The sequence below is a fragment of the Canis lupus genome, chromosome 37 (genome assembly GCF_048164855.1).
Source record: "Canis lupus baileyi chromosome 37, mCanLup2.hap1, whole genome shotgun sequence".
In the NCBI taxonomy this organism is placed as follows: domain Eukaryota; kingdom Metazoa; phylum Chordata; class Mammalia; order Carnivora; family Canidae; genus Canis; species Canis lupus.
In genome coordinates, this window is record NC_132874.1 from 7,429,270 (window position 1) to 7,441,904 (window position 12,635).

Genomic DNA, 12,635 nt, shown 5'->3' on the forward strand with positions numbered 1-12,635 from the left:
CAATATGAAGTGCCCCTCCTCATTGAGCTTACATTCTAGAAGTAGAGAAATAACAGATACTTATATTAGCCAGCAATGTAGGCTTTGAGAAAACACAGAGTACTCATATAAATCAATTAAAATAGTACCTGGCATTCCAACAGCCAAAAGGTAGAAAAAGCTGAACTTTCATTAACTGATGAGTGAATAGACAAAATGTGGTCTATCCACACAATGCAACATTATCCACGCATAAATAGGAATGAAGTGCTGACACATATTTGAACACGGATGAACCTTGGACATTATGCTAAGTTACAAAGGCAGATACAAAAGGTCACTTATAGTATGATTCCATTTGTAGAAAATATCCATAAGAGGCCAATCCAGAAAGCAGATTAGTGGTTGCCAGGGCCTAGAAGAAGGGGTATGGGGTTTGGTAATGGGTATGGGGTTTCCTTTTGGGATGATGAAAGTATTCTGGAACTAGATAGTGATGATGATAATCCCACAAAATTATAAATGTACTGAATGTCACTAATGGTAAGTTTTATGTAATGGGTATTTTATCACATTAAAAAGAAATAGTAGGGCAGCCCAGATGGCTCAGTGGTTTAGCGCCGCCTGCAGCCCAGGGCCTGATCCTAGAGACCCGGGATCGAGTCCCACATCGGGCTTCCTGCATGGAGCCTGCTTCTCCCTCTCCCTGTGTCTCTGCCTCTGTCTAGTCTCATGAATAAATAAATAAATCTTAAAAAAAAAAATAAAAAAAAATAAAAAGAAATAGTATCCGGCATGATATAAGCATTCAATAAAGCTTATTTATTTTTTATAGCAAAACATCACACATCTCTCAAGTAGAAAATAACCTAGGAGCGCCTACGTGGTTCAGTTGGTTAAGCATTTGCCTTCAGCTCAGGCCATGATCTCGGGGTCCTGGGATGGAGCATCTCATTGGGCTCCCTGCTCTGCAGGGAGTCTGCTTCTCCCTTTGCCTGCTGCTCCCCCTTCTTGTGCTCTCTTTCTCAACCAAATAAATCTTAAAGAAAAAAGAAAACAGAAAATTGCCTATGTAAAATAAATTATTAAATAAAGTTTTAATCATTGGAATGCTATGCAGCCTTTGAAGAGAGTCAACATGGTCTGTTGAATACGAACATGGAGAGATGTCCAAATTATAGTGAGAAAAATAAAGACCTGCAGATGAGTGTACATGGTAGGATTATATACGTGCACATACACACACACACACACGTGTATGTCTGGAAAACAACTGGACTGGAAGCATACACATGAGAAAAACGAGAATGGTGGTTTCCTTTAGGGTGAATAGGTTAGGGGGATGCCAGGGCTGGTTTTGTTTTTGCACTCTATACCCTTGTATTGATCATTTGATTGTGTGTGTGTATGTACAATACATAATATGTTGGAATTTTAGATGATGAGTTCAGAGTTAAAGAGTATGAGATGACCATCCAAAAATCCTAACCTGCTCATACGTGGCATTACAAGAAACACAGAATCTAGGACAAGGGAGGTAATTACCCATCTCGAGAATTAAAATTTTTTGGCTTTTGTAATTCGTTATGAAAATTACAATTTGACTTGCCACGTGGCATAAAAATCCTTCAATATCTGAAAGTGGATTTTGCAGGCGGTCAGAGATATGGCAAGTTCTGTTTCTCAAAATGCCAAGTACCCCACAGTTGATCATCTGATATCTGTCCAGTGGTGCTGAAGCCCCATGTAAAGGGCAAGGGGGGTGATGTTCTTAAGCTTTGGGGCAACCCTTGCCCATGGTAAAGCAGGTCTTTAAGAATGACGTTAATATAGGAATGGAAGCTATTCTTTTAAGAAAAGCCATTTACAAGTCTGAACTCTTAAAAAAAATCATTTTATTGATCCTTTACCATACAAAATTTATTCAAATTACACCCATTTTAAGTGGTAAGATCACAGCTAGAGAACAGGTTACCCTGTAACAAATCTATTTACAAAATCCATCATAAAAGCTTTTTTTTTTTTTACATTATATTACATATTTTCTTTTTTAAACTAGCATACAACACAAAGCTAAACCGATTAGTAGTTTGCCTACTCCCAATTTTGGGAGAAATACTTCCTTTTGACAAAATCACGTACCCCATAGGAAAAGAAATTCCCACAATCTGACTATTGCCACCCGACTCACTCTTGCAATCCGTGTTCCTTCAAATCCCTCCTCTCACACACAGGCTGTCATGCACACATCGAGTTCTTTCTTTTTCCTGAAAGCTAAAGCTTTAAATACTGCAGCTTTATTTACAGATCTACACTTAAACAACAAAAAACGGAAACAAGAACCACAACAACAACAACAACAAAACAGAAACAAAATAGAACACTCTTAAAAAATTACAAACCAGCTAGAAAATATTCTGGCAGTGTTTACAAATTAATTGCTATTTTTTTTTGTACAAAATTGCTAGATAATGAAAGTGTGAGTAGACTACATATCAACTTAAATAAAACAATCGCTATGCACAGATCTGTACATATGAACACACACCTAACACTGTTTGACAGCTCATGTGTTGCCCTTTATACACTTAATTTTGTAAGGCTCACGCAGTCATAATTCGCACACTTGTAACTTTTAGCCATTTCATGTGTGAGCATTAATAGCAGCAACTCAGTGGTACCAGAAAACCTGCATACTTCGTACTTAAAGTAACACAAATACTGTAGTACTAACCCACTTTGTGTGCCAGATACTATGTCAGAAAGAAAAATGGGTAAATGCAAACAGAATACAGCATGGACATCTCATTGATGCACACCAGTTCAGCCCACTAACTGGAAAAATCTTATGCATGAAGGAACTTTTAAAACTTATTAGTATTAGTATTCCTTTCATTTTTCAAACAATAAATACGGCATTATTACAGGACGAAAAGGCTTAACAAGAAAGCCAACAGCACACACAACAACCTAGCCAGGTGAGCTCAGTCTTTAGACTTTGGAAAAAAATCAGCTTTGTGCAAGCTGGCAAAGAGAATCATACAAAGCTGGAAGCAGAGGCAGCTAACCAGATGAGATAAATATGGGAAATGGGGAAAAGCTTGGCATAAACGGTTTCCCGTACAGGAAAAAACCCCACAGTGCATTTCCAGTAGGCACTTGACACAAAGCTCCCCCTCCCTCCCCCACCCCAATGCTTCATCACAGACCACACTGCTATTTGTACCAAATCCAGTGTGTGTGAGGGAGGAGGCTGGGATGGAGGAGGCCAAAGAAGAAAAAGGAGGATAATCTGCACCTTTGTTTTTCTTCCCAAACATACACCCACGCATACCCACACAAATAGTTTAAAGTGCTGGTGTCATTTGTTTTGACCCCACCACCACTTTGCATATTGTGGAAATCTACCTAGAGTAAACTGGCTGGGGCTTTCGTGGTTTTGTTTTGTGTTTTTCCTAAGGGATATTTTCGATTCAATTAAACACACGAATCGAGAATCGAGTGCTACTGTGTCAGGCACATAGCATTTCAATTTAACTGTTTCGTTTTGAGGTTTGTGGTTTTTTTGTTTGTTTGTTTGTTTTTTCTTTAACATGACTCCCTCATTCCTGCAGTCTTCAGGATCCAAGGAATGGATCTGAGGTACCATGCCATGTGCCCAGCAAGAGAAGGGGCTCTCCCCGGGGCCAGTGGGCAAGCCATTCCTGGACACGACTGGTAGGATGTGCAGCTGACATGAAGCCTCCGACTGGGGGACACCATTCCTGAAGAGTAAAGAGGGAGATGCCCTGGCATTCTATCACTTCTTTTTCCATGTCCAGACTTCCCTTGGTCCAGCTTACTCCTTCACAGAGGAAGGGGAATGGGGGTTCTGGGCCAGGACGATTGTAGCCCCTGACGCAGTGGGAGCGCCCTGTTCTCACCAGCTTTTGAGTAAATGCCACTGACAGAATGCCACTCACACGGTGGGGATGTCTTTGTCCCCCGAGGCCTCTCTATCTGACCCCATCCTGAGAAGTGGTCTCCCTGAGTGCAGTGTAAGAGAGCCCTTGCCCCGGTCACGGGGCCAGGAAGCCCAAGGACGGAGGGATCCACACCTGCTGCTCCTTGGGACTGCTATGTCATCTGACCTGGTTCTCCTCTCAGATGGGCCACCCATGTCCGCGAGCCCCAGGACCGACTGGCTCCAAGCTCCCCGTCCTGGGAAAGGAAGCGAGACGGGGCAATGGTTCTTGCAGAGGCTGTTAAACCTTGGATCACACACGTTTAGATGCTCTGATCAGTAGAGGTCCTCTACCTCTGCTGAAATAATTTGAATTAGCAAAAACCGTTTCAAAGTAAACAATTAAATTGAAATGGTGCTGGGTGCCACAGGAATGCTTAAATGGCAGCTAAAAAAAAAAAAAAAAAAAAAGGCTAAAACAATCCACAGAAAACTCCTAAGTAAGCATTTGCTACAAATCAACTTTAAACTTACAAATACGTTGGGGGCAGGGGATTGGGAGTGGTTAATGGAGACAGGAAAATCCACAACAGCTTCGAGTAGCAGAACTCTACCGGTTCTTCTGTACCTGCAACAAATGTCGGCAAACAGGTTCTTCATCTGAAAGGCTGTGCAGGTTCTCTTGACCTCCTGGCGGGACACGAGGTCCATAGCTTACACTGAATTATGACAGTAATTTAAATATTCCTAAGAAGAGCTGAAGAAATCCATTTCATTCTTTTGCATGACGTCAAGTTTACAGTTCCTGCCGTTCCATTCCATATTAGCAGACCCCAAAGACATGCATTCCGCGGAGAAGGCACGGCTTGAAATGCTATTAAGGAAGATTGCTGTTTTTTGAGTGGGCCAGGTGGCCAGACCCCATTCTACAGCCCATCCGTCAGGCACAGCAAGCCAATCCGGGAGGGAGGGAAGAAAAATACGGGTGAGAGACACCTGATTGCACATTTTCTCACTTGCTGACTCATCCAGGAGATTTTTGGAGCCTGGGGCAAAGCAGGGCTTTCCCAAGGGAGCCTGCAACTGTGCGTGTAGACAAAAAAAAAAAAAAAAAAAATTTTTTTTTAAATTCATTAAAATGTCAGCTTTGTTCTGAAGTTTGTAGTTTACTTCATGATACTATCTCGGAGGAAGAAGGTAGGAAGGGACAACACTGCATGACAGATGTTCTGGTTCCATAATAAAAAAATATTGGTTTATAAGGGGAGTTCACACAAAGCATAATCAACTACACATAAAGTCTTCCACCAGTGGGAGCTTTTCCAAATCATAAGCATCAAAGAGATCACTGATGCCTTCTTCCTCCCCAAGGCTTAGGAGATAGTCTTCTTGGAGCAGGGGAGGCAGTAAGTTCACAAATGGTCCTTCTAAGTTGGAAGGAATTTGGTCCTCAGTCTGCTGTAAGAGGTTGGCTGGGGAGGCCAAAGGAGAAAGGTTTGCCATAGAAATTGAACAATCGCTATGTCCTGAGTTGGTTGAAGCCAAGTCTGGAAGGGAAAGAATAAAAATTGGAGGAAACCAAAAAATAAGTTAGGGGAAAATCAAAATCAATCTTTTGGAAGAATCCGCAAGCTGCTGCTATGAAAGCATGCACCCTCTGCTAAGGATCATCAGACGGCACTACGATCCAGACCGTCTCGGGCTAACTGTTCACAGCGACTGGCAGCCTTTCTAACTCACTCAACTTTGAAACGCTTACTGTTCACAAACAAGAATACAAATCGCTTCAAAGATTAGAGACTAGGTGTGCCTGGGTGACTCAGTACGTTAAGCGTCTGCCTTCGGCTCAGATCCTGGGGTCCTGCCCCCTGTCAGGCTCTCTGCTCAGTAGGGATCCTGCTTCTCCTTTTCCCTCTACCTGCCTGCGCTCTCTCTCTCCCTCTCTGTCTGTCAAATAAGTAAATAAAAAATCTTAAAAAAAAAAAAAAAAAGATTAGAGACTAGCAAGTTCAAACACTTGTCTCTGCTATCAGCCAGCCACTATTTAAAGGAAAACAAAACAAAACATACATACTGAAAAGCTGGCTTCCTAGTAGGGACTCACTTATTTTTAATTCAGCCTTTTTTGAGCAAGATCCTTCTAAAAAATGAATAATAAACCCTATCTGCTTTGAATTTCTACAGTGCAAAAAAGTTCGACCATCTCAGGGGCTGTGCTCATTATACATTTTTACTACTCTAGAACAGTCCCGAGTCACTTAAATTGTTGATTCTTGCCGCTGTACTGGGAGACCTGGGGGGCGGGGGGGAGAGGTAGGGGAATTAAATACAGAGCCCCAGTCTGAACCTTGCAAAAAGGGGGAGAACTCAGATACTCCTGGGGTTTCCCTCCCACATCTTGTCCCCCATGACACTGCGGGGCGGCGAGAGGAGGAGTTAAGTCACAACTTCTTTGACAAAAGGCTCTTCTCTCCAAACCCTGCCCTTTCCCTCTCTAATGTGATCTGTGCAGCATAATGTGGAGGTGAGTGGCCCAGTGTAGCTGAGGTTTCACCCAGACAGCCCACAGCTTCACCCCACATTGGAGCTGGTTTTTGAAAACACTGTCTGCCCATAGCCCAAACCCAAGGGACACCATCTGTGGGTGGAGGAGTCATTGGCTCAAGTTCATTATCTGATTCGGTAACTAGTCAGAATGCCTATAATAAATAAATAAATAAATAAATAAATAAATAAATAAGCAAGCAAGCTACCTTCATAACGTTCAAAAACAGAAGTTTTTGTTTCTTGCCAACGCATGTGGTTCTGACACCGGGTCCTTGTGGTCACCTTCATTTTTAATACAGTTTCCAAATGACAAAAGTGGAATTTTTACCTTTGGAAGGGGGTTTCGGGATATTCCCATTGTGGTCTTGGTTGGTTGTTTTCATTGGACTGTGTGTTTCTGTCTCTTCTGGACACAAATAAACCTCAATGGGCCCTTGGGTACTTGCCAAATGTATTTGTAGGCTCTATAGACAGAAGAAGTGAGACAAGTTCAAACTGAGAAATGAAAGCTATAGTCATTTTCATCTAAAAATGGAAGGTAATTTTCATTGTTCATTTTGTTTCTTCATTGGTCGCCTCCCTACCCCTCCATCAATTGATGACTGGCATCCTCTAGAGCAGGGGCCAACAAACTGCAGCCAGAGGGCCACATCCGGTCCATCAACTGGCTTTGTAAATAAAGTTTATTGGCATAGAATCATGCACATTCCCACTGTTTATGGATTGCCTCTGATTTTTTTTTTTTTTTCTCATGCTCAAATGGCAGAGTTGTGTGGTTGAGTAGTCCCAACAGAGATTTACAGTTCACAAAACCAAAAATATTTACTATCTGGTCCTTTACAGAAAAAGTTTGCTGACCCTGGCCCTAGAGGAGGTGAATTGTGTTCTTTAAATATATTCCTTCTATGTAAACTATTAAAAGGTCCTTTAAGTGTTCCAAATACAGTATTTCCAAGCTGCTATTCCTTTATGGTGGGGCTTTTTTTATGTGAACTTTAATAACCACTGGATGAACAGTATTCTTAAGTGCTATAAGCAGAGTTCAATAAGAGAATGCAGCACACTAACATTTAAAATCCTTCATCTGGGTCATAGAGCTATTATTATCATTTAAGGTGAGAACTCTACCCTAGATGCGAGCTTGTGAATCTCATTCTCTTTTTATTTTCTATGTATTTCTTTTTTTTTTTTTTTTTTTTTTTTTGCTACATTTCTTTATCTTACAGTTACAGCCCAGGCCTTATGTTAGCAAAGATTATCTGCAACCAATCACAAAAATATGCTCCCTACTTTCTCATAATATTTGAGCCTATCAATTCAGCCAAAGTGGTATGTGATTTCTTAGAAGTAAATATGTTCTAAAAGATAAATTCTTAAAATGTGCTAAGATAAGTTAGGGAGATACTCTTTTTTTTTTTTTTAAGTTCGGGAGATGCTTTAAAACATTTATGTCTCTGTTCCCGGTGGGGATCATATCCAGGACAATCAACATAAAATTCCCCAACAGTTCAAATCAATCAGAACTGCCAGACACCAAATTATGAGAAAGAGAATTACCAGAGGGACAGGGCACCCTACTCTGAGCTCAATGCTCCGCTATGTTAAAATTAGATTTTTGGGACACTCAATACATACTGAACTGTTGAGATGTTTTTGAAATTTGGATTAAGTAAAATGGATGGGAAAGAACAATCAAGTGTTTAGGAGGATACACACTTTGACCAGGCATCAATGATTCTTTAACTCCAGGCATTCCGAAAAGTTCTCTGAAAATGAACAAAGACGTTATCTCCTTACCTCTATTGGGTCAGGCACTTCAAGTCTTGTTTCTGGAGGGGCTTTGACAACTATAACAGTTTGGTCTTTAAGGCCACTAATTTTTCGAATATCTTGATATGTAACATAAGCTAACGTAGTGAGTGTTAAGGAAATGTTCCAATGAATTACCTCACATGTAACCATTTAGAAGATGCATGGAAAAATTTTCAAGTATTTTATGACTTCTAGGAATATATCCATCTCTTTGTCTTGATCTTTAGGTATATGAGACCTCTTGCAAATTTTCTTTCCTGGGGCTGATATTCTAAACAACAGGACAAATGCATAGCTTTCTCCTACCAATTTCTAAAAAGTCCGTGGCGATTTAAAATGTTAAACATGGAAACAGATAGTTGAACTATCAAAAGAACACCAAAACCCAGTTTGGTCAGGGATTTTCACATGGACATTATGTGAACTCTGGTGAAGTGTTTTGTCACTCAAATTGAATGACGGCAGAGCCCAATTTACAGGAAAATAAAAAAAAGTAAGCTCGATTGCCCATATATTTTTTGGGACTACAATAACTTCTATCTCCTACTTGACCATTACGAAGTGAATATTTGTGAGTAGCAAACAGATATATTGGTGGAGGAACTCAGAAGACTGGTCAGACAGACAGCTTGTTTTCTTTCTTTCTTTTTTTTCTTTTGACAGCTTGTTTTCTTAAGGGCACCCCAGCTGGTTGTGATTTGATACTGCCTACCGATTTCTCTGTTAGAAAAATTATCCCTTGTATGATATTACTATCAATATTTCAGTGTTCATAGGGAGGGAAAGCAACTTCCAAGTGCTTTGCAACCTGAATTAATTTGAGAAACATCGTCACAGGAAAAGAGAGTGAAACAGTATTCAGTAACCTTGGTCATGACTTCTGAGCACTGAATAATTCTTTTAAGTGTCCTGGCAGCCGAGGCTAAGAGGGTATCATAAAAGAATATGGTACTTGTTATATGATAAAAAGTATTCATGCAAGCTTGCCTGGAGAGACAAGTTTTTATTTGGCACTAAAAGAGCTCAGATAGCTCTCTTATAAGAGTCACATAGCTCTCTTCTCTAAGGCACATGGAGTAACATAATTAAAGTACAAGGTCTTCAGCCTGTTGCGTATTTTATGTTAACCCACAAAAAATGCCTCAGATAAAACAGCAAATTACCACTCAATGAAGGCATTTCTGCAGGTAATATAATATAGCAAATAGAGTTTGTGATCTAACACGTTTAATAGAGAAATAGGGTTTAGAGATTTAGAAGGAAATGATGTCTCTTAGAACAGTGGCTTTTAATTAGAAACTGAAGAAAGCTATGAACCTACTGGGAAGAAAAACAAGCATATTCATCCTAAATCTGTATATACTTTAGGTACATCTATCACAGACTATCTTCTTTAAGTCTTAATGGTTGAGATGATAGTTAATTCGGTGCTGAGCTTGGTAGGATAGCTCATGCAGGAGTCTGGGTCTTAGGTCACCATTTATCTCATCGAGGAAGCCAACTGTTGCCTTCATATGAGACTTGACAGTTCAGAGTTTTTACTGAGAACACTGGGGAAGCTGATAACCAGGTACTTACCCCATAACCCACTGTAAAAAACCGACGTGACAAGAACTTACTAAAATAAAAACTCATCTATGATTACTCAACATGCTGTAGGAAGGAAAATTTCAACACATTTGTGAACAAGCTGAACCATATTCGGAACTGAATGGTGAATTGAAATAAATTGTGCAAACATATTTTCTAATCTTACAAACTTAAAAGTACTTCCACTGTGGCTCCCTCTTGAATTTGCTTTTTGGGTTAGCAGCTCCCTGCAAGGAAGCTTTCAGTTTCTGCAACAAAGGCCCCAGAGAAAGCTAATGTCGGTGACTATGCTATGAGCTACACGTTCCAGAGAGCTGCCAATCATGTATAACCACCCCGTCTCGTCCTCCACGGGGGGCCCCCAGCTAAACAGTGAATGAAATAGCCCCACTAGAGCTATTTTTGTTTCTTCCCCTGTAAACCCACTCTATCTGCCACTGGGGGTTCAAATCACCACACCTCTTCTCCACCTCACTAATCATCAGCGGAACAAGATCAATCCTGTGGTCAACAGAAAATGAACAGTCGTAATTTCAAAAAATTGCCTGAATTGGAAAATAAATGTCTCCATAACCTCCAAGGGAAAGCCTAGAAGACATAAAAGATAATGTGGAATAATCAGAAGTGGGTGACACAAATTAAATATGGGCTTTGTCTTCTACTTGGAACTGGGAATATTGCAAAATCTTCTTGTCAACATAATGAAGTAATCCTCCTCCCTTTTTGTTCGGAAGTGGGATGATGAACAGTGAGTTTTCCTGTGATGGCCAACATATTGTCAGCCAGTTGACAAGAACTGGCTTTTAAAATTTGTATTTCCAGGGACCAATGTCTGTGGATAAACTGAGATGTCTCAGGCTTTGGCGGGGGGGTGGGGGGTGGAGGGGGTTTACTTCTGAAATCAGTTTTTGGTGTCGTGAATCAGCATTAGGGCATGGAGGAAGTTACAGAATGATTTTCCTATACTCTTCATTCTTTCAGCTATAGCTCAGACAGATGCAACAAATTCCAATTGCTCCAATATCTGATGAAAAGAAAATAGAATGTGAGAACCCCAACACTGACAGCTAACACCCACCAAAAATCTGGGGAGACAAAGAGGAATCTGCTAAATGTTGTCATTAATATTAACACTGACACCTTACAGATCTTAGAATAGTGCCGCCTTACACTAGGAGTGTATCCGTATGTCCCAACCACACATGAATAACATGCTTCAAACAACAACAAAAACAGTTCCCACCTGGCTACCAAAACAGGCATGAGAGGACACAGTCCAGTGACTATTTTTCCATAAATACTGAGTTCTAAGACAGATAGGTGGATTTACACACACATACACACTCACATGCACGCATGTGAAACCAGAGTAGAAGTCTACCTGTGAGTAAGAGTCAGCCAGTCAACTCTGGATCTATTCTAGAAGGCACTAACCCCCCAAGGAACAGGTGGCACAAAGGATATCTTTGATTCTCTGAATCCTCGGTTAGCAGCTTGAGGTCCAGGGTGCAGCTTTGGATCAGTTCATCTAATTTCTTCTCTTCCTGGCTGAGCTCGGTCACTTCCTTTGAGAGGCCTTGACACTGGGCCAGCATGCCCCCATCCTCAGACAGACTGCAGCCCCTGGAAACCCAAACACAGACTCTTCGTGGATACTCGGCGGGGGTGGGGGTGGGGGACGACATGACAATGGGGAGAGGGTGGAAGGGAAGGCATGAGTAAAGTGTCCCCTCTTGACTGCCTGTTAGCCAAGTGTTAACATCAGAACATTTATATGTACATATTTTTGTCCCACACTCCTTCACCTTTCACACCAGAGAAATTAAGTGGGGGCAGAAGGGACACAAAAAAACTCCAACGCTGTTAAGTTTTCAGGTTTCCCTCCTCTAGAGAAGGCCCCTTTCTTCAGAAGGCTCAAATTCAAAGAGCACACGGAAGCGCTACTCCCTGCCACATGCCTCTCAGGGGAAAAAAGAAAAACCAAGGGGAAGAAAGGATAGAGAGATAGAGAAAGATAGAAAAATCTGAAAGAAAAGAGAAAAGATGAAGAATGATTCAAAATTCAACAAAATATCACCCGGGAAGCACAAAAAGACCTATGTGTTTCTGAGGGTCTTACGCCAACCACCAAAAAGGAAAAGGGGGTTAAGGGAAGAGATCTGTGTGCTGTACGCAAGAACAAAGACCAATATCTAACAGGTTTCTCCAAACCACAGGCCAAATGGGTCACTGAATCGTCACAAAATTCCAAGAGTACAAAAAGTTACCTGCTCATCTTATGTTTGAGGTAGTATTTTTTTTTTTCCCCAAAGCTACCCTACAACAGATCTGTTCCTTCTCACTGTGCTTTCAGAGTTCCTTCTAAAATACTGGCTGTTCTGGTGCTCCATCCATAACTCACAAACGAAATTAACCATACACCGAACTGCATGTGTGGGTGTACGGGTGACAGGTGTTATCACCCCTGCTTCCAGGAGGAACCGAGGCAGCTAAGCCTTGCCTCAGTTTACCCAGAAAGTGAGCTGACCTGCTATTAGAGCCATGGATAAAGATACGTGGCAATGGGGCACATACACGGAGGTGTTAATGCACAGCTATAGTGCCTTTCCAAACCCTTGTTAGAGACAAGCCACAGACATACACCTGGGCACCACAGCAGCAGACGAACGGCACGGCACCCTACTTTATATCTGCTGGGCCCCCTACTGAATCCCCTTGGATCCCCAAGTGATCCCCTTGCTTGAGGCTAATCAAATGTAACGAC

At 41.3% G+C, this 12,635-nt stretch overlaps 1 protein-coding gene across 3 annotated transcripts in view; it reads right to left on the minus strand.

Moving 5' to 3' along the window:
* Window positions 1-1,857: 1,857 nt before the first annotated feature.
* Window positions 1,858-12,635, minus strand: part of E2F3 (E2F transcription factor 3) — a 75,914-nt gene continuing 65,136 nt past the window's right edge. For all 3 annotated transcript variants that reach the window (XM_072814107.1, XM_072814106.1, XM_072814108.1), the window contains exons 4-7: window positions 11,336-11,494; window positions 8,267-8,381; window positions 6,798-6,933; window positions 1,858-5,469 (exon numbers count right to left, since the gene is read on the minus strand). In XM_072814107.1, coding sequence (XP_072670208.1) covers window positions 5,207-5,469; window positions 6,798-6,933; window positions 8,267-8,381; window positions 11,336-11,494 — 673 coding nt within the window. In that variant the 3' untranslated portion in view covers window positions 1,858-5,206. The remainder of the gene's footprint in view (window positions 5,470-6,797; window positions 6,934-8,266; window positions 8,382-11,335; window positions 11,495-12,635) is intronic.